Below are 23,218 nucleotides of genomic sequence, written 5' to 3'. Positions count from 1 at the left end.
TCATCAAAAAACGTCATGGTATAGCATGTCGTGTGAAATCATGAAAATAAGTCATAGTATAGCATGTCATCCGAAATCATGAGAAAACGTCATAGTATAGCATGTCGTCCAAAATCATGAAAAAAAAATCATAGTATAGCATGTCGTCCGAAATCATGAGAAAACGTCAGAGTATAGCATGTCGTCCAAAATCATCAAGAAACGTCATAGTATAGCACGTCGTCCAAAATCATGAAAAAACGTCATATGTCGTCCGAAATCATGAGAAAACGTCATAGTATAGCATGTCGTCCGAAATCATCAAAAAACGTCATGGTATAGCATGTCGTGTGAAATCATGAAAATAAGTCATAGTATAGCATGTCATCTGAAATCATGAAAAAATTTCATAGTATAGCATGTCGTCCAAAATCATGAAAAAACGTCATAGTATAGCATGTCGTCCAAAATCATCAAGAAACGTCATAGTATAGCGTGTCGTCCGAAATCATGAGAAAACGTCATAGTATAGCATGTTGTCCGAAATCATGAGAAAACGTCAGAGTATAGCATGTCGTCCAAAATCATCAAAAAACGTCATGGTATAGCATGTCGTGTGAAATCATGAAAATAAGTCATAGTATAGCATGTCATCTGAAATCATGAAAAAATTTCATAGTATAGCATGTCGTCCAAAATCATCAAAAAACGTCATAGTATAGCATGTCGTCCGAAATCATGAGAAAACGTCATAGTATAGCATGTCGTCCGAAATCATGAGAAAACGTCAGAGTATAGCATGTCGTCCAAAATCATCAAGAAACGTCATAGTATAGCACGTCGTCCAAAATCATGAAAAAACGTCATATGTCGTCCGAAATCATGAGAAAACGTCATAGTATAGCATGTCGTCCAAAATCATGAAAAAACGTCATAGTATAGCATGTCGTCCGAAATCATGAAAAAAATGCATATGCATATGTATGCATAATAAAAATTCTAAAAAAAATGTCATCGTGCAGTACGTGAAATAAGTAGATGAGTATGTTGAATAAACTATAGTCACAATACAGTCCCTCAGAATATAAATAAAGATAATAATGACGAGATACTCATGACAAGTTTGACATTGTTTCTCTCAGTTTTTATTTCCCTTCCTCAATCATGTGACACTTGATGTCCCCAAACTAGTTCGGTGACAAAAAAATGATCCTTACAGTTTTCAACCAGTGTATGTAAAAAATGCAACAGAAACAACATTCAGAGTGCAAAGACAAAGAAGTTTTGCTCCAAAAGATTAGCTCACCTGTACACTTTAATAAAATAATCAAAAGTTGATAAGTAATATAACAATGTGGTGTAACATTAAATTCAAGGTGTCATGCTTTCTCATGGCTATGTCATTCTTTTACTGTATCTTGTATTTCTGAAAGGTTTACAGAGTTATGTTAGAACAAACACGCACACACCATAACTTTAACTTCCTGAGGATTACCTTGTAATATTTTCCAAAAATGGCGACAGACATGACAGACAGCTGCAGCAGCGTTTGGACAAAGAAAAAAAGTGGAAGCCCATTTCTGCATCTAACAAAAAATAATGCCTGCAGAAATACCAAGACAACTATGATTTAGTACTTCATTATACGTTTAGGCACCTTTCACATAACTTAACTTTTTTTTTTTTTTTTTACAGTAATGGAGGCCCATACATATTAAGCCCCAGACAACAGTCATTTTCCTAAATTTTGTTCCTTGAGGCCACAGTGTGAACTGTCCACAGCATAAACACACGTCCATACAATGAGTTAAGGTACACAAGTGGGAAATCCACTTGTTGAAAAACAATTTTATTCATTTAGTTAATTAAAATTACACTAATTTGTTAATTTTTCACATGCAGAAATTCTCATGTTTACCTAAAATATGTATATAGTTTTTTGTCAGTACTCAGACATCAGGCCGTGTATTATCTGTATTAATGACATTTAATTTCAACCAAAATATCAGTGTATTCCTCCACAGTAAAAGCATAGGTTACAGTAGCACTGAGGTTACATGGGTCATGTGGGCACTGCTGATTGGCTGTTGCCAGGCAGCGAGGGGGTGTGATCACAAGTGCGTGTTCAGGCGGTGGTGGCAGGGGTGACGCCCTCCTTCCTGCCGATCTGACAGTAGAGGATCATGGCAAAGACCATGCCGAAAATCTGTCGAGGGAAAGAGAGGAAACACTTCAGATAACCAAACCCTAAACGCAGACATGATACTTAAAAAATATATAAAATTTAGTTTTATTTTGTCCTGTAAATCATCGAATCTGGTCAAACATTTATTATATTTTGCCTTTAGTTGAAACACCTCAATTGGAAATATAATTAATTGCTAAGACTTTGCAATGATCTCCTTTTAAGAGTCTAGCAACGTAGCTCGGCAGGTTTCTTTCTGACTTTGCTTCTCTTGGGAAGTTCTGTTCAGGAAGATTTAATATTAATGTGGTGCACCCCATGGTTTGATCCTGGGCCCACTTGTTTTCCTAATTAGGTTTGATTATCCACAAACGAGGCACCTGCCTCTATTACTACCAGTGGTGGTAGAGGTACTTACAAGTTAAGTTAAAGTAGAAAAGTATTAGCAACACAATATACTTAAAGTACCAATATTACTTATTATGCTGAACGGCCTGTTTCAGAATAATAAATAAATAATAATATATTACTGGATTATAGTTAATGATGTATTCATTTGTTTATAACTTTAATGTTGCAGCTGGTTAAAGTGGAGTTCATTTTAAATATTTTTATAGACTGCTAGGTCACTTAATCTGTATTAATATATCATGATTTAATGTATATTTTGTATTCATAATCTGAATTTGCAAAATAACTAAAGTTATCAAATCCTTGTAGTGCACTAAAAAGTACAATGTGTCTCTCTGAGATGTAGTGGCTTACAAGTATAAAATGGAAACAGTCAAGTAGTTTTGTGTATTTTTAATCTTTTATAAAACATATTGTAGTTCTGTTTGTTAATGTCAAAGGCTGTTTAATATAAACATGGTTTTATTATATATCACATCGTCATTCACTGACGCTCTGTAGGACGAATCTTAACTATCTGTATGTCTAGCAGCAGTTTCTGGTGAGAAATTTAAGCGTGTGTTTTTGTGTGTGTGCTCACCAGCAGGATGGCGATGGCAAAGGCGATACCCAGCACCACCTCCATGTGTTTCTCCATCAGCTTGATGACTTGGGTGGAGCAGGGCTGCAGGAGGAAACCAGGACATCATCATGCTCTTCATCACACGGCTGTATGTTTTGACCAACTACTGATATTTTCCCTGAGTACTGTAACTGAACATATTGTGCTCTGGTCTCACCGTGCTGTAGTGGGTGCCGGGGGTGCAGGCTGCTACGGTGGTGTTGCAGAGGCAGGAGTCGGGAACCTTGTCCCAGTCCGACGGTCCATTTATGAGACCACAACACTGCAGCTGGAAGGAAAATACAACAACACATGAGGGTCAACTGTCAGCTCATTAACTGTTCATTAATCACCTCTAAACTTCCTTCAGTCTGCAGTTATAAAAAGCAGGCTGGACCCAAAATACTGACACACTGGAGCTTTAATTCATTCCAGAGCCAAAATAAATATTAACCTGCAACCATCTGGATCATCAATCTTACATTTGTTTTACAGCACAAATGCCAAAAAGCAACTCAAGTTAGTATTAGTTACTTGAGTTGATTAGTAGTATTAGTATAGTATGTCAAAACATGTCACGAAAAATGTCATGGTATAGTATATAAAAAATATTTTTAAAAATCCATGGTAAAGTATGTCAAACATGTAATAAGTATGTCAAAAAATGTGATCAAAGACATCATAGTATAGGATGGTGACGCATGTGCGCCCCCTAGTGGGTCTCCATCCACAAAGCAGGTATCAAGTTTTTCAAATATATGTGTCATAAATGTAAACTAATCTGTGGAAACAAATCAGAATCACTTGTCATGCACGCTGATTGTTCATGAGGGTTAGGGTTTATGTACTGTAATTGTAATTTTGATAAATAATTGTCACTAATTGCTGATTTTTACCCTCAAATAACAAATCATTCCTCATTTGTATATTTTCCACCAGCTGGTTATCAATAATTTTATCTTTCATAGAAATTTAATAAAGTTTTTCCTCTCTGGTAACGTGTGTGTGTGTGTGTGTTCTTTAATTTCTTTATGAAGAGTAAATTGACTTTAAGAGTGACGACATGGTATGCAAGGTGTGTGTGTGTGTGTGTGTGTGTGTGTGTGTTACCTCCGCCTGCAGTGCCTCCAGGTCTTCCCTCACGCTCTGCGGTTGGCTTGACAGTGGAAGGAACTTTTCCAGACGCTCCTTCATCCAGTCCTTCACCTGCACACAAACAAATAAACATCAAGTCTGACACTACCGACAAACTTACAAGACTGCACGTGACTCAAGGACGCTGTGACTTCCTGTTGTACCTTTTTTTCATTCACGGCTGCCACAATGCCCGCCGCCAGCAGGAGAATGAAGATGATGAGGAGGCTGATGAAGAACTGAGGGAACAGAGGCGAAAAAGAAAAGCAGCATATAATCATGTTGAGATGATAATTATGTTTATGAAAATGATCTCTGAACATATGACTGAGCTGAGGTTTCAAACATCAACAGCTGCAAATGTCACAAACATTTAAAGTCACAGTATGGTTTGCTCTATAAATGTCATTGAGATGTCATCGTAAAGTATGTCATGACAGTTTCAGTAAAAACCAGTGTGTCTGTCTTACAAATTTCATCTCAAAGTCATAGTGCAGTTTATTAAAAAAAAATTATTATAGAAGTCATTGTATAGTATGTCGTTAAAACATAATGTAAAAATAAATCATTATTGTTTAGTATTTAGTATAGTATGTCCTATTTATTTCATAGCACAGAATGCCCTTAAAAGTTTATTTAAAAGTCACAGCAAAGCTATCAATAACCTGAAAGTCATGGTACTACTGTAGTATTTACTATTTTTTTTGTTTAAAAGTCATTCTATAGTACGAGCTAAAAACAAATCATCAAAAAAACACCATAATAGAGTATGTCATAAAGATTTGATCAAAAAGTTATAGTATGTTCTGAAAATTTAAAACACTCACAGTATAGTACGTCATTAAAAAATGTAGGAAAAAGTCATCATATATTATGTCCCGAACTTCTCATTTAAAAAGTCATAGTGTAGTTTGTCCTAAAACTTTCATGCAAAACTTTGTAGTAAAAAGCCATTGTATAGTGTGATCTAAAAAAATAATGTAAAAAAATATATAGTATAGTTTGTCCTAAGAATTTAATGTAAAAAAAAGTCAAAGTAAAGTATGTCCTTTATATTTCAATATACCAATGCCCTTAAAGGGATAGTGCACCAAAAATGTAAATTCAGCCATTATCTACTCACCCATATGTCGAGGGAGGCTCAGGTGAAGTTTTAGAGTCCTCACATCACTTGTGGAGATCCAAGGGGAGAGGAGGTAGCAACACAACTCCACCTAATGGAGGCTGACGGCGCCCCAGATTCAAACGTCCAAAAACACATCATTGAAACCACAAAATATCTCCATACTGCTCGTCCGTAGTGATCCAAGTGTCCTGAAGCCCCGACATAAAAAGTTGTTTGGAAAAACCTCATTTGAACTCTGTTTTTAGCCTCATTGTAGCCTGTAGCTCTGACTGCCTCTTTGGGCACCGCGCTCACGTGTGTGCGCTTGCACAAAACACTTGGATCACTACGGACGAGCAGTATGGAGATATTTTGTGGTTTCAATGATGTGTTTTTGGACGTTTGAATCTGGGGCGCCGTCAGCCTCCATTAGGTGGAGTTGTGTTGCTACCTCCTCTCCCCTTGGATCTCTGCAAGTGATGTGAGGACTCTAAAACTTTTCATTTTTGAGTGCACTATCCTTTTAAAAGTTTATCTAAAAATCATAGCAAAGTATGTCATAAAATGTAATCTAAAATTCATAGTATTGTATTTTTCTAAAGATTTTATTGAAAAGTCATAAAATAATCATAGTGAAGTCTGTCCTAAAATAACTCATAATATCAAATGCCCTTAAAATTTCTTTGAAAAATCATAACAAAGTCATGGAATAAAATTCATAAAATTTCATTAAAAATCAATAGTATGTGTGAAATTTCACTGATATAGCAAGTCATACAAAATCATTTAAAAGTCACTGTACAGTGTGTCAAACAAAATTCATCAAAGTAAAAATAAAATCCTAGAATACTTCAGCATTAAAAAGTACACTGATCAAAAATATAAACGCAACACTTTTGTTTTTGCTCCCATTTTTCGTGAGCTGGACTCAAAGATCTAAAACTTTTTCTACAAACACAAAAGACCATTTCCCTTGAATATTGTTCACAAAACTGTCTAAATCTGTGTTAGTGAGCACTTCTCCTTTGCCGAGATAATCCATCCCACCTCACAGGTGTGGCATATCAAGATGCTGATTAGACAGCATGATTATTGCACAGGTGTGCCTTAGGCTGGCCACAATAAAAGGCCACTCTGAAATGTGCAGTTTTATCACACAACACAATGCCAGAGATGTCGCAAGTTTTGAGGGAGCGTGCAATTGGCATGCTGACTGCAGGAATGTCCACCAGAGCTGTTGCCTGTGAATTGAATGTTCATTTCTCTACCATAAGCCGTCTCCAAAGGCGTTTCAGACAATTTGGCAGTACATCCAACCGGCCTCACAACCGCAGACCACGTGTAACCGCACCAGCCCAGGACTTCCACATCCAGCATGTTCACCTCCAAGATCGTCTGAGACCAGCCACCTGGACAGCTGCTGCAACAATCGGTTTGCATAACCAAAGAATTTCTGCACAAACTGTCAGAAACCGTCTCAGGGAAGCTCATCTGCATGCTCGTCGTCCTCATCGGGGTCTCGGCCTGACTGCAGTTCATCGTCGTAACCGACTTGAGTGGGCAAACGCTCACATTCGATGGCGTCTGGCACGTTGAAGAGGTGTTCTCTTCACGGATGAATCCTGGTTTTCACTGTTCAGGGCAGATGGCAGACAGCGTGTGTGGCGTCGTGTGGGTGAGCGATTTGCTGATGTCAATGTTGTGGATCGAGTGGCCCATGGTAGCGGTGGGGTTATGGTATGGGCAGGCGTATGTTATGGACAACGAACACAGGTGCATTTTATTGATGGCATTTTGAATGCACGGAGATACAGTGACGAGATCCTGAGGCCCATTGTTGTGCCATTCATCCACGACCATCACCTCATGTTGCAGCATGATAATGCACGGCCCCATGTTGCAAGGATCTGTACACAAGTCCTGGAAGCTGAAAACATCCCAGTTCTTGCATGGCCAGCATACTCACCGGACATGTCACCCATTGAGCATGTTTGGGATGCTCTGGATCGGCGTATACGACAGCGTGTTCCAGTTCCTGCCAATATCCAGCAACTTCGCACAGCCATTGAAGAGGAGTGGACCAGCATTCCACAGGCCACAATCAACAACCTGATCAACTATGCGAAGGAGATGTGTTGCACTATGTGAGGCAAATGGTGGTCACACCAGATACTGACTGGTTTTCTGACCCCCCCAGACCCCACCAGTGAAGCAAAACTGCACATTTCAGAGTGGCCTTTTATTGTGGCCAGCCTAAGGCACACCTGTGCAATAATCATGCTGTCTAATCAGCATCTTGATATGCCACACCTGTGAGGTGGGATGGATTATCTCGGCAAAGGAGAAGTGCTCACTAACACAGATTTAGACAGATTTGTGAACAATATTTGAGGGAAATGGTCTTTTGTGTGTATAGAAAATGTTTTAGATCTTTGAGTCCAGCTCACGAAAAATGGGAGCAAAAACAAAAGTGTTGTGTTTATATTTTTGTTCAGTGTAATTAACAAGTCACGGTAACTGTAACAGTAAAGTTTGGCATGTGGTGAGAACAACATGCTGAGTCCCACCAGCAGCAGCATGCAGCGGTTCTCTCTGATGGCTCCACAGCAGCCCAGGAAGCCCAGCACCATGATGATGACCCCGATGGCGATCATCAGGTCGACGCCCGGAAGAGACTCATTTGTGATCTGGTGGGAGACAGTGAGTCAGTACGTCACACCGCTGACAACAGAGAGATAGATTAATATGAACACTTGTGACCGGCTCTAAGAGTTTTACTGCCAACATCTCTGTAATTGCTGCTCATATGAAAATAAATAACTTGAGACTTGAGGAGGTGAAAACTTTGACTCAGGTGTGAAAGAAGGAACAATAAAGATTCATCTGCGTTAATGTTGATGTGGTGTCTCACCTCGTTTCCATCCTTGTGCACTTTCAGGTAGATGGAGACGCCCAGGATGATGCACCCACTGATCTGCAGGAAAACAGAGACATCTCATGTAAATACAAAATGTGCAACAGGTGTTTTTTGTGTTGAGATTCTGGCGCCACCTAGTGGAGAAAACCTGCAGCAACTCAAACCTCACAGTCAGATTTACACACAGCACGTCTCAAAACCTGACAGGCAGACGAGGCTGAAATTTACTGAGTAGACTTGTGATTCCTTGAGGATGAGCGCCTTTCCTGTAGTGCCACTGTCAGGACAAAAAGAGACGTGTTCTGGAGCTGTGATTCTGACATCATGAACGACAAAGTGCCGCTTTAACAGCCTCCGCTCTTCCACCTTTGGACCGCAACCCAACTCGTGGTCCAAAGGTGGGTCGTGGGCTCATTCTGAATGGATCAGATCAGAGTCTCTTTGAGTCTGTTTAGTTTCCACTGTGTGTTTAGTCTGGTCTGATGTGTCTCATTCTTGGTGTCTGTCAGTTAATGCCTAGTTCATTCTGTCGACCTCTTTAAAGGTCCTGCAACTTTAATTCTGTTGCCTTCAGTTATGTACCTTGTAAAATCTATTTTTTGGGGGGAAAATACGGCCACCTTTTTTTAACTTAAATCTGTGTTCTTTGTGTTTTGACTGCTCGGTCCACGACAGAGCTGCACGGAGCTAAAGTTAAGTGAGCTAGCAACAGCGTATGACAAAATAACGTGGTTAAGTAATTTATTCACTTTAGGGAAAGTGGTGCCTGTGATGGCTTCTGATTTTGCAATGTTACATGAAGCACACGATGGACTTCAGATCCCTCTCGGATCGTGCTATCCCGTCGTTGTACACCCTCGGAGCGTAACTGTTATGACACACCCACTTTTCAATCATCAAATGAAACTGTCCCAACGTTATATCCCGCCCATCTATCCTGTTTCACTCGGAAACACGTCACAAAACTGAAGCTAGATGTTCTCGAAATGCGGTTTCATCTGGACTGGTGAATCCAGATTTGAATCGAGGGGCGGATACACAAATTTGATTTTGTTGAAGGAACTCTTTGCTGAATTCAAGGTGCATGAACTGTTTGCACACGGTTCTCAACATGGAGGTGGCTGAGCTGGCGGCTAGCAGCTAACGGTGCTAGCTCCATAAACAATGCTAAAAAATGGCAACAGTGCTGACAGAGCTAACAGTGTTAACCAGGGGAGAACTGGTGGGTGAGTGCTACACTTTGGAAACAATACTGTCCCAATATTAGGGTTAATCTCCATATGACGGCAGTCATGAGCTAACCAGCGGGAACCAGGGAGCAGGAATTGACCCGCCAATTTTCCGACTGCTGGATGACCCACTCTGCCTCCTCAGCTGCAGGACTTTGTCAGGTTTCCCATGACTCCAGGAATGAATTCCACATACAGAACCTTTGAATTTGAACATGCACACAGCTTTCACATCAGACGTCACAGGCAAACGCAGAGGTGGCTGATCCAGTACGGTGGCAGCTAGAAGTGCAGTGTTAACAATGACCATCCAGTGGGATGGTAGTGGTAGTGCTCACCAGTGGGGACGCCATTACTCCACTATATCTCTACACAGACAGTCGTGGTTTGCTGTTCTGAATGCTGCAGCTTCAACACTATGAGACATCTGGCCTCGGTGGAGGTCTGCATCTTCAGGTTGATTTATCTTTAGCTGACAATAAATCAAACTGGAGCAGAGACAGAACAGCAGCTGATCCTCAGAGTCAGCGATCTGGATCTTCAGCTCTTTGGTGGGCGGGGCTCTCCACTGATGAGTGACATGTATTATTCAACACTCAACACAATTAGCCAACGCAAACACAGGACTGTGAGTGATTATGTGCCATCAATATTTCATCTTCAGAGCTGTGTGCAGCACAGAGCAGGGGGGGCACCTGGAGGAAACCCACGCTGACACAGGGAGAACATGTCGGAGCACCTGGAGGAAACATGCAAACTCCACAGAAGGGAGCTCCTCCACCTCAGAACCAGGAAGGTTCCTGGCAATGCTGCCCACTGCACCACTGTGCCACCTATTCTCCATTGCAATCGGTTTAATATGACATCAGTGGTTCACATTGACTTCATTCATGCGTTCATCTCTCTGTGACTCTGTACAATATTTTTAGACCATAAATAAACTCTAAATGGATGATTCATTCGACTTCTGAATGAACGGAAACAGACATGACAAACACAAAGAGGACATGACCACTGTGCTTACAATGTCAGCAAACACACACACACACACACACACACACACACACACACACACACACACTTGTAGTGCCACCACACCCTGACCTTATTCAGGAGGCTGAACAACAAACAACAGCATGTCCAGGATTTAATGAGTCACACCTAAACATACACCTGACCAGTGAAACCAGAGCCTCGTCAGTCTGGTGATTTATCGTCTGACCAATCAGACAAAACCTCAGCTCAGTGTCACGTCAGTGCTTCAGCAGTGGGAGGTGAAAGACTCGGATATTTTACTGAAATTAAAGCAAGAATGTGACATTTTCACTTCTACTGAAGTGATGGCTAATACACCACATTCTTAAAATATTCTGTTATAAGTTAAAGCCCTGAAATCAAAAGGTGACTTTGTTCAGAGATATTATCAGCAAACTGCACTTAAAGTCCTCATCATGCAGGACGGCTCCTTTATTACAGAATATGATACATTTCTGGTGTTTTACTGATGAATAAACGAGTTCCTTAAAACATTCCTGTCGAGACAGGACGATTTCTCGGCCTGAGGTGTCACTGCCTGTGGCTTTCTCAAGAACCGCTCATACAAACAACTTCACACTGCGTTTCCTTCGGTCCTGAACACACCTGTCATGACAGAGTTGGTTTTCAGCAATGCTACAGTATGAGAGTGTGTCTCAAATCACATACCTCTGCACTAAATACTTTATCATTTGAGAGCACAAGTGTGTTCACACTGCATAGTATGGAAAAATGATCCAAAAGTGTGGGCTGACGGACACTTCTCACCCTCAACAGTCGCCATAGCTACGTCACAAACTTGACTTGATCACAAACCTGAGCTGGCTGCACTGAACACCGCGCCGTTATACAGATGTAAGTTCTAGATCTTTTTTGCACTAAGCACCAAAACTGTTGTTGAATAGAAGCCGTCACTAATGGAAGTATGCAATTTGAGACACATTCCCCCAAATGGATCCCTTACAGACTCGTTGACTCAAGCCCTAAGCCCTTACAGACCTAGGACCAATTCCATTTCTTCCCCTTAGCCCTTGTCTTGGCCAAGACAAGACATTCACGTGAGGGGAGGTGGTGTCCCAATTTGGAGAGGTTAAGAGCTAACCTGACGGAGAATTGGGACACCACTTCCCCTCACGTGAACGTGCAAAACCAAGTTTAGTAAAAATCCATATGGCGGTTAGGCCTAGATAAGAAATGAGCTCTCTAGCGCCCCCATTTTGTTTGATGGGGTCAATAATGGAGGGGTCCCCTCAGATTATGTGTGGTCATATGCCTACAAAGTTGCGTGGTGATGGGTGAAACCCTTGAGATGTTATACACCTTTATGTGATGAGCCACGCCCTCCGCAATATTCATTGCCTTATAGAAGCTCAGTTTTAGTAAGTTTTCCAACTTTTGCCAAGAGGGAACTTTAGATATTGGTCCCTAGATTATGTTCACCCAGTTTCATGCAGATCGCTCAAACTTCCTAGGAAGAGATCCATTTGAAGTGTTTTTCAAAAAATTCAAAATGGCGGAAAATCTATATAAGCGGAAGTTATGGGTTCTTGAGGCAAATGTGTTCCTCATGAGGAGAGGCATCTCTGTGCAAAGTTTCATGTCTCTACGACATACGGGGCATGAGATATGCCCATTCAAAGTTTGACATTTCAATGGGTTGCTATAGCGCCCCCCTTTGGCCAATTGATGTAATATTGCTTCATTGGCATCCTCCCATGACCCTCTACCACTGTGCCAAATTTCACATGGATTGACCAAGTCAGTGAGGAGAAAAACATGGAACACACACACACACACACACAGAGTTTTCGTCATTATATGGTAAGATAACATAAATAAAAGTGTGAGAGGAATCAGATGAACGGTTGTAGAGAAAATCAAAGGGCACAGACAGAAACTCTTCCACTTTAGTGTCAGAGAGTTTCGGGTGTTGTAGGAACGACAGCTCAGGTTGTTTGAATGACAAACACGAAGCTGCTGGTGGAAACACTGCCTGAGGAACAAACCTCCATCAGTCTGCTCACACTGGGTCTGATGTCGAGACGTCGGCCCTCATGAAATAAAACCTTTGAAGTTAACGAAACTGCTCCAGCTGCTCAGGATCCTTCTGATTTTACCACATATTTAAAAGACGACCTCTTTATCTTTGTCTGTAGATTTATTTCATTGTACTGATGATACATTCCTACTTTGACTGAAGGAACATGTTTAATGCAGGACTTTGACTGTGTGGTTTTCAGTTACTGGATGTGAGACTCTACAGTGAAGGAGTGATTTCCTGCTTATCACCGGGAAAAAAACCCACCCCATACAAAGCTGGTGTTTACTTTTAAAGCTGGTTGCCAACAGTTGCAGGCGGGTCCCAAAAAACCACACAAACACTGAATGAAAAGCGTCTGCACAGAGCTGTGGATCTTTGTTATCACCTAAACATCTGCAGAGCGACTAAAACTTGAGTCACAGTAACATGAACTCACACAGAGAGAGAGAAACCTGCAGAGCAACATAACAGGTCTGACACACTAACACACCCTCTGAGCTCGCAGCGGCACGTCGACTCTGAACCAAGAGCTGACGGAAGGATCACAAACTTACAACTGATCAGAACAAAGCTGACTGGGGGCAAAGTTATTCAGATGAATATTTATAAGACTGAAGTTAAAAGGATAGCTTGGGTCCAACCGGTCTCCCTCTGAAGTCGTTGAATACTGGCACTTGGTCAGCGACTTCCAGTGTCAGACACCAACGAAGAAAGCCGTCCTTTCACGTCGGCATGATATGCAGCCGGTTGCTATTATTGTTTTAACAAGGTCAGAGTGAGGTGTTGCTTGGATCATTTGGTTGTATGAAGTTCTTGTCCAAACAGTACATGTCAAGTCGGCACGTCCCCAACTTGGAGAAGCTAAACAAAGTCCTGTTGTGGACAGGTGCAGCAGCTAAATGTAAAATCAATATGAGATCAACTGTACACTATATTTAGAGCATTTTCAAGAAACTGCAAGAAACTGACATTGATTTTTTTAGACAGCTAAAATACATTTTGCCGCTGCCCCCTGTTTCACTTCTGTGTCAGTGCTCCAGTCTGCTTCTCCAAACTGGTGTGCTGACTGACATCTACTGTGTGTAACTGACCTGTGGCTAAGTCCCGCCCTCAACGCGATGAGCCAATCACAGTGCGTATAGCCATTCCCATACACTGGGACATTCTCTGCCTGGACGTCCATTGAAATGCATTACACAAAGTCAGTTTGTTCGGTTTTATGAGCTTTTTCTGAGATTTGAAGTTTAAAAATGGTCAAACGGTGTGCATGGGGTACATGCAACTCTGACACAAGGTATCCTGAGAGGCTGGGCGACCACGTGTATTTTTACACTTTAAACCACATCTCAACCGAGAAAAGTGTCTCCTTTGGATAAAGTTGTGTGGTAACGTTAGACCACAACATCAACTCAACGTGAATAAGATTAACAATGATGTCTACATCTGTTCTAAGGTAAGTCAACATTGTGTTTGAGGCAACATATTGTCACTTTGCTGGAAAGAAATATAAAGTTATCTTTAACATCTCTAGCTAACGTTAGCTAAAGTTAGCCTAACGTTAGCTCCTAGCTGCGTTGTTCATCATGTCACCTTGTTTGCTGGGAGTTCATTAGCCTATTTTGTTCTAGTTTTGTACTTTGGTGATCGTACATCATTGTTAGCTGTTGTCCAAAGGGCTCTAGTTAAGCTAACGTTAACTTCTGGAGCTTAGCTTCATTAACTTATCTGTAATGGCAGAGATAACAAAGGTTGGCAAACGTTATGCTGAATGATTCAGTGTAAATACTGTAGCACCAAACTAACGGAGAGACACTCTTGGTAAAGATGGTAAAAAGGCCGTTATCCTTTTCTCATATTCTGAGCCAAAAACCTTAACTTCAGTGGCACTTTAACTTGTTGTCTTTGATGGTGACGGCAACGAGATGCGGTTCACAAGCGTACACTGTGACCTGTAAATTTTGGCTTGTAATTTAAGCTTTTCATCGACCTTCTCAACAATAAAATGATGAATATATCCCTCCAATGCGTAGTTTAGGCCCTTTTGGTTACTTCTCAATGACATCTGATCGTTATGTCTCCAAAAATCATCAGTTGCCTCCTGTGAAATGCCGTGTACTGTGACACCTGCCATAGCGCCGCTCACTGAATGTTGATAGTTTGTCTGAGTGAGTGGAGGGGGGCGTGGCTTAGCCATAGGTCAATACTCTGACGATGGATATGAACCTCAATCAACCCCACTTCAAATGATCCAAACTGTCCCTTTAATACTTTTTAATGATAGTTAATCAGGATTAAAGTATCTTCTTCCTGTCTATTAACTTACGCCCATTGTTTGTTCTGTCTTGTGTCTAAATCAGACAATATAAATATGTTTGTCACGTTTGGATCTGGATTCTCATCCTTTCATTCATGTTGTTGAGGTCACGATTGTCAACCACACACCAATTATTTCTCAGTCTTGAGTATTAAGTAACAAATATTGTGATAATCATAATAATTAAAGGGCGCTCATGTTGTCAGTTAAACCAGAGAGTGGGCGACTCGTTCCTCAGCTGTGACTCACTTGCAGCAGAGAACACAGTGGTAATAAGTCGTTGTGTAACATACACACACTGATCTGCTGGATTTGTTGTAAATCCATCAGAGTATCATTATGTCATAACCACACACACACAAACACACACAAGCCCACTGAGCCTGTCAGAGACAACCCACAGGGTCCGGGGCCCCTGACGTCTCTGTGGCTGTAAGTTCAGACAGACACTGTCTCTATCAGGCTGAGCTGCTGATGATCGGCAGTCCTCTGCTTTACTGAGACACCAACCTGACTGAAATACATGATGATGAAAAACATGGCAGCTATTCTGGAAATGTCTTTCTCTTCGATTATCAACCAAAATCAGTATAGAAATATATTTAGAGTAGAGACGTAGATCCTTTACTCAAGTTACGACCCAATGGCCAGAAAAATGTTGGTTTCTGTAAATATTTCTTAAGTTTCAACAACACTATGGTTAACTTGTGTTAGATTTGGGCACAAATAACACTTGGTTATGGTTGGAAAAGATCAGGTTATGGCTTTGGTCCTGTTTCTACGACAACGATTGGAACCGAAAACGGTAAACTTTAGTTTTGGCCAATCGTTAACATGACAGCAGCGTTTTGGGTGCCTGAAAACACAACATTTTGAAAACGGGTTCCAGAGTGCAATTTTTTGGAAACAGTACTGTCTCCATTGTCATGTACATTTGCATTAAACAGTTTGTCTGAAAACGGAGACTTTTCGCACATGCGCATCATAGATGCATGCGAGAAAGTCGACCATCACAACAATGGCGGACTCCCAAGCTCTGTTTGCTGAATTTATCAATGCTTCTCCAGCAAAGTGTAGATTTACTGTAGCAACTCCACCTCATCGTCCATCCAGACAAACGTTCGTGTGGTTGCCATTTTGTTTGTCTATACATCACCGCTCTGTAGAAGGATGTGCAGGTGTTGTTTCATTACAAAGTCACACCGCCCACTACTGGCCTGGCATGTATACTACAGCGTTTTTGGTCATTTTTGTGCATCCATGTGCACGACCATTGTTATCAAAATGTTGTCGTCTGAATGCAGAACTGTTTTCAGAGCGATAATGAGAAATGATTCGGTTTTCAGTGGATCATTTTCATGTAAAAACTAAAAATACCCGGTCCTGGGGGAACTATCCTGGCAGAGAACACAGTAATGTCTCGGTAAAAATGGCACTATCCTTGGTGGAAAAACAGCGACAGGTGTCTCCCCTGGGTGTTATGTCATCCTCCACCTCCACATGACAAAGTCAGCTCATATACTAAGTCACTTTAGAAATGTGCAATGTAACGTACTTGTGGCTCTCAGAAACATAACAGCATTTTTGTTTGGCGACTGGATGGTGTGTAAAAGTAGAAATATCATGGTCTAAAAGTCCTGAATGTACATGTGCTCCTTTATATTGTTCAAGACTGATGACCATGTCAGAGCCTTTTTATGTTGTAGTTCATCAACATGGAGCAAAAGTTTAATGTACTTTGTATAGTACTGGTATATTAGTAGTCAGCTGTGGTACTACGTCTCATTATATACGCATATCATATGTTTTTTAATGTAAAAAGTGATGATTTGCTGCAGAGCTGCAACACGTTTTCTTTCTGTCTGGATTGTCCTCTTCCTGTGCAAGAATGGTCCCTGAAAGCAGCATCTATTATTCATGGAGTATATGAGCACTCTGCTAAAAGGCGTTAATGTACAGAGACAGAGCCGCACATAATTGTTTATATCTCTACTGTCGTGCAAGCCGTGAAAGCACTGCTGTTTGAAAAGATGTCGACATGTTTGTAGAAGTTCGTCTGTAAAGCCACAGAAAGCGCCGCAGATGGACTGAGAGGTCTCAAGATGCCAAGAGGAACCAGTGAGAGCCAATTATTCAGTTGCACTGTACGTAAATACAGTTCAGAAGTTTGTAATGTCCTGAAAGTAAGTGTCAGATGTGTGAGAGGATTGCTTTAAATGTCTGAATGGACTTTGATGCATTTAGTTCGTAGAAAAGTCCTCTTTACAAACAGATGTTGTTTTTTTAATACATGGAGAATATGACACTGTTCGATGGTTCAACCAGACTGACAACTGAGAGAGACAAAGATCCTGCTGAGCAACAGCTGAATAAGAACAAAGAAATCAACAGGCACTGGCAAAACAAACAAATATTAACAGGTTCCTGTTTCACTGTCAAGCCTCTAACAAGCTGGAATTAATGTTAACACAGCTCCTCTTCAAACTTCACAATAGAAACACGCTTCATCACACCCCTCTGCGTGTGCTATCAACACCAAAGACACCCTTTAGCATTTTCTGTCTCCAAGGTTAACCTTGGACAAACACTTGATCAGCGGCCCTACATGTCAAACTATGATGCTCTGGGTACCCTCCAGCATCAATTTTGGATGCTTGGGGCGGCGTGTAAATTTAAGTTTGTAATATGTAGTGTGCCTTTTTTGAAGTAAACTGCCGTTTTTACAGGACCCGGTGCATCTCATATTGTTGCTAAGGAGCACCTTGATGTGTCAGTATCTGCTGCCGAAGGCCACTGACCACGTGTTTGTATTTGAGGAGTTAGGGATGAGATTGGGGTGCCCCATGCATTCTCATGCTACGTCGTCAGATGTTGCCGCTTTGTCAGTGGCCTTTTATGTCTACATATTACGCACTAGGTATCCTTCTGTGTCTGCTGTTAACATTCCTAGATGTTGCTACCAACAGCAGGTTTAGGCAACAAAAGCACTTGGTTAGGTTTGGCTCTACAAGAAGAAAACGCCAGCTTCCCTGGTGAAAGTCCGGAATTTGTTGACCTATCCACCACCCCTCCCACCTGCCTGCCCTATACGGACTTTCCTGCTTCTTATATTACATCGTTATTGGCAGTGTTTCAACCTGACACCATCCAACATGCATATCATGCTGCCGTGGCAGGTGCCGTATGGCCAACCACACTGCCAAAAGTTCCATCTGGCTGCGTCACCAACTGATGGCAGGCTATCATACCACCAGGACAGGTGGCTTTTGGTGTCAGGTGTTCGATGCTAAAACCACTGACAAAGCAGCGGTATTTGATGACTTCGGAATGAGACCGGGCTGGCCATGTGAAACCAAAAAAAAACCTCAACATAATTTACATATGGTCATAGTGCACTGACATGACGTGTTTATGTCACATTACGTAACAAACGTCGTAACTTTAACGCAAAAAATCTTTTCTTTTTTTTTTTTTAAAGCTAATCAAGAAGTTTTGTAGCCTGAACCTAACCACAACTGTTCCACAGCATTAACCATGTGTAACAACGTGTTCAGCTGTGCGTCACATAGAGACACTAAGGGGTAGCCTTTGTGTTGCTGTCAGACGCCGAGGGGTACAAAAAGCTTCAGTATTTGACAACCTGGGAATGAGAATGGGGAGGGAGTTCCAGATGGTCCCCAGAAAAATGGGGAATATTTTATTTTCACTATTCAATTCACTACAGAAGAACAGAAGTACTAGTAATAGTCCCTCTATAGTGAGGCGATCTGACCAATCAGTTTGTGATAAAAGCACCAAATTTGGTATATTGGTATATTTGGTATACATAGCTTAAAATATACAGAAGACATCTGGATATCAGGGCATCACAGAGTAAAAAAAGAGTCAAAAACAAACAAAAAACAACTGTATTTTAGGTGACCACCATCTTGGAAATATGCAAATGAGGGGTAAAGTACACCAAGCTTTCTTTTGTGGTTCATGTGGTTCAAAAGTTACAATTTAAATGGTTTTCAGGTGGCGGCCATTTTGGATTTTGCCGCCATGATCGCCTCAATATCCAGATGTCTTCTAAATACAGTATCTTAAGCTATATTTGAACCAAATCTGGTGCTTTTATCACAAACTGAACGATTGTCTTGATTTCATGAGCAGTGCCGCATCACGACTACTCTTGTCTCAGGCTTTACTTCCTGTAGGATCATCTCCTCAACTGTGGCTGACAACTAAAGAATTCTGGTCTTAATCCCATCTAACAGATGGAGGTCCCTGAAGTGAAATCTTACCAGTGGGGGTCTGTTAACTAATCTGTATCAGTTCAGGGGTTCTTTACATGCAGAATACTGAGAGCCACTGATCAAGGGTCGGCACAGAAAGCAAGTTATGGACACTTTAAACCTCTTCACTGATCACTGATGCTTTTCTGGACTGAAAAACAAAGTCAGAATCCAAGTTGACACAGTATTCTCCCCTGTCAGGAGACACTGGGGCCACTAAATGGATGTTTGACTCCAGAGATCATTAAAGTCGTGTGTCGAAGCATCATTAGCAACTAAAAGCTGCTGCAGAGCCACAAGTTAAAAACTTTACAGTAAATGAATCCTGCCGCACCCTCGCCATCATCCCATCATCATTAGGTAAACACATCATGTCCACCACGTCCCACTGAGTGGGTAGAATCAGGTTAACATCGATTTAACGTCGTTTCTGGGAACTTTAGAGAAGGACTGAAATAACCTCAGCAGGCAGCAGAAGTGATGCAGGTTTATTTTAAACACAGAGCTGAAGCTGGACTTTGGATTTAAGATGATTTCTTACAGAAAACCAAGAAGGACGACTTCCATTTTTCTAAGTTATTAATCCTAATTTAAGTAAAGAGAGCTGAGCCTCAGGAGAGCAGCAACAGGATGAGAAACCAATGAACCATAGCAAACACAAAACAATCTAACTTCTGCTGATGTGTCCACATGTGCTGATGACAGAATATTTTATATAACACTACAACGTGCAAAGTGAGGACTTAGCAGAACGTCAAAAGAGTCCATGGGCCACTCTTCAGCAGTGACACCAGCTTTTTGTCTTGTTCTGTACAAAGCAGTGATACACCCTGATATTCTTCATTCGGGTGGTCAGATGGAGTCACTGTAGATCTTGTGGTGGGACTTCAAAACCAAGATCCATCACTGAATATCAGGAGTTCTAACTATGTCAATTAAGAGTTAAGGAATGACACACTGATAAACTTACTTGGTTTCTCAGTTTACAATTATTAGATATCTGATGGGCAGAGGCTGAAACCAACACATTCTCACTCTGACCTCGTCACATATTGACATTTTACAGGCTTCTTGTTACTTTACGTTCAGCTCTGCGTTGTCATGGACACGTTGTACACGAACCAACAGTCTGAAGGTTGGTGTGGAGAAATGTGTCCACAAGAAACGTCCACATTTCTGCTCGGAGAGAGAAACAAACTGACTTTTAAACTTTATGAAGACTTGGATATTAGCAGGTTTTGAATATGCACAAATATTCCAATCCTGCTGGGATCGTGCCACAAAAATGTTGTTTTTTCCTGAGACATCACTGAGTTTCCTGCCAGGCTTCTACCGCCTAAAGCAGGTATTTTAATTTAAAACAGGATTTTTTTCCTCACCATAATCAAGTAGTATTTGTCCCTGAACCTGCTCATGTTAACCACAGGGTCGTTGAAAGGTAAATAGATGTAAAGTTTCAACACAGCCACTTCATAAAAATGTCCTTTTCCAACATTCTCTGGCAATGGTTTTAATTTTTCCTCTTCAATAGCCCTTTTAAACAGGAGTTGTGCAAATTTGCAGGAAAGCCCAATCAGTGTTTTTTCAGCATTGGCAGTATAAAAACAAAATCGGGGAGTGCAGCAAAATGCCGCCTACCTACTTTTGTTTATACAGAATGTGCCTTTTTCGGGGCAATGGGGGGCGTGAGCAAGTAACAAAACGTGTAGCTCAGCGTGTGACGTAAACAGTGACGTGGGAGGGAAGCCGCCGCTGGTCAGTCCTTCGGCGATTCTCTCGTAAGTCGGCCCGTTCTTCACCGTCCCCGTCATCTGACGGTTAATGGCCTCTTCGTTTGCGAGGACAAGGAGGGCGCGCAATTCCTTGTCTCCCCAGTTGCTCATCTTTACAGTGTCTGTCAGGTTTGTGTTTCCCTCTTGCTACTAGCTGCTCGCTAATTCCTGCTATCAGCTGTTTCCTGTTTATCCACTGCCAGTGGCTCGCACATGCAGCATCATCAACAGCTCCTCCCACAAGTCATCAACAGCTCCTCCCACAAGTCTTCAACAGCTCCTCCCACAAGTCATCAACAGCTCCTCCCACAAGTCATCAACAGCTCCTCCCACAAGTCATCAACAGCCCCTCCCGTTGCAGAAGGCCGCCTCAGTCTTTTTAAACCAAAAGGGTTCCGCCAATATGTCTACCCTACGAGGAGGAAAATTGGGCACCTCGGATCAACTCGCCAATCCGGCTCTGTGTGTCTAAACGCTTGCAGCTTGCCGGCAAAACGGCCCAACATTAGCCGAAAATCTGGCAGTGTAAAAGGGGCTAAAAACTTTATAGAAAATATAGTGTAGAAAGACAATCTGAGAGATACTTTGATTGACTAGTGTTTCAGCTGTTAGCTCGTAGTGTTTCACCAACCAGCCCTGTGAGCAGTCAATGTCACCATGACACATGGATTAATTCACAGTGCCACTCTCTGGTGTGACGAGGCCTGTAGATGATCCGACAAGCACTCCTTTTGAAGCATATCAAGGTCTTTAGCTTAGCTTAGCACGCAAACTGGAAGTAAGTGGAAACTGCTGGTCTAAATCCGTCCTAAACAATATAGTGACATAAAAAATAAACGTTCCTACAGCTCCAGAGTCATTTGATTGATAATCTTTTGAGCGGTTGTTGTTCCCGCGCTACCTGCTGATAAAACCACCACATCTGGTTTGATGAGCCGCCTCCTCCTTTAAGAATAATACCATGTGCATTTCTACAGCACTGTTACAACAAACCTACAACAAGTACAGTCAGGTTTGTGTGCAGCAACTTATTCCATTATGTCTGAGTTGAGCTATAGATTAACCAACATGGACCATTAAGTTTTAATGGGAAACTCCCAGCGGAGAATGTGAGGAAATACACGACTGTGAAGCAACGGCTGTGGTTTCTGTCCAACTTGTTTCCAGCGTTTACATGCAACATTTAAAATTTAATCACGGGCTGAGGAGTAACATGAGGCTGCAGATGTCAGACATGATGATGGGAGGCTGAGCGCTGAGCCACGCCCTGAAACTGAGCAGACGTTTGTTTGTGGAGGGAGAGGCAGGGAGATAATGGAGAGCCCACACAACCTGTTCTACGCTACTGACGGGTTGACTGAGAAAGTACAAAGCACTGGGAAGCCAATGGTGGTCACACCAGAGCTGCTACACACTAACAACTGAAACATGTAAACTTAACACAAAAGTTAAAAAGGCTCAAACGAGGAAACACCTACTCGACTAAAACAGGTACAGAGAGAGAAATGAGAAATGTGTGTAAAAGAGAAAGAGGAAAGATCAAATATAAAACACCTGTTAAACACCTGATCAACTTACAAACAAGTTAAAATGGTTGAAAAGAGGCAAATAAACAATATTAATAAACCACTGTTTCAATACAAAGTCACATATTAGCTTTAAAGCCCAGTGTAACACACCCACTGACTGAACAACTGAAGAGAGGAAACTCCTCCAGTGACAAACTAAATCAACCTGTGACTCAGAAACTCTTTGAAACAAGATCAATATGATTTAAACATCATCTATAAAAATGAGATGAAACGTGAACACTTGTCCAAAACAACTCCTGTGAGTCAAAGTCTTCAAAAGTTTGACATCATTTTTAAAAACATGTTAAATGACTTCAGTTTTGTTTCTCAGACTCACCCAGAACAGAAGGTTGAAGAAGAAGAGAAGGTATTTGATGCATCTGTTCACAGCCATGGCTCGTATTCGTCTTCACTCCGTCCTCCTCAGCAGCTCCTCACTTCAGGACTCACTGCCTTCAACTGACACAAGCTCCCACAGACCAGCCTGCTCTACCTGTTTCCTCTCACTGAGGGTGCGTCCCTTTAGTCCTTCCTCCTTTCCTTTCCTTCCCTGTACCCTTGTGTTCTTTCTCTACCTGCTCCTCTCCTTCTCTGCGTCCTTTGTTTATTCCCTACCTCTTCTTTTATGGCCAAAGGCACAAGCAAAC

The 23,218-nt window shown here is 41.6% G+C and overlaps 1 protein-coding gene across 1 annotated transcript; it reads right to left on the bottom strand.

Annotated features, from left to right (window-relative positions):
* Positions 1–1,101: 1,101 nt before the first annotated feature.
* On the bottom strand, positions 1,102–23,066 carry tspan9b (tetraspanin 9b). Its single transcript, XM_033614435.2, has 8 exons — positions 22,909–23,066; positions 8,327–8,389; positions 7,983–8,102; positions 4,475–4,549; positions 4,287–4,382; positions 3,355–3,465; positions 3,156–3,239; positions 1,102–2,185 (listed from the first exon to the last, which is right to left on the bottom strand). The coding sequence occupies exons 1-8, from the start codon at positions 22,963–22,965 to the stop codon at positions 2,105–2,107; spliced, it is 687 nt and encodes a 228-aa protein (XP_033470326.1). The 5' UTR covers positions 22,966–23,066; the 3' UTR covers positions 1,102–2,104.
* Between the last annotated feature and the right edge of the window lie 152 nt (positions 23,067–23,218).

This window comes from Epinephelus lanceolatus, chromosome 23, assembly GCF_041903045.1.
Source record: "Epinephelus lanceolatus isolate andai-2023 chromosome 23, ASM4190304v1, whole genome shotgun sequence".
Classification (NCBI taxonomy): Eukaryota; Metazoa; Chordata; class Actinopteri; order Perciformes; family Serranidae; genus Epinephelus; species Epinephelus lanceolatus.
The sequence above is the reverse complement of the archived record's forward strand: the minus strand, read 5'-3'. Positions and strand labels throughout refer to the sequence as shown.

Coding starts and splice junctions, on each gene's coding strand:
- tspan9b (XM_033614435.2), bottom strand. CDS start 22,965: ATGGCTGTGAACAGATGCATCAAATACCTTCTCTTCTTCTTCAACCTT. Junction 4,550..7,982: donor ACCGCTGCATGCTGCTGCTG/GTGGGACTCAGC, acceptor CTGTTCCCTCAG/TTCTTCATCAGCCTCCTCAT. Junction 3,240..3,354: donor CCGGCACCCACTACAGCACG/GTGAGACCAGAG, acceptor TTCCTCCTGCAG/CCCTGCTCCACCCAAGTCAT.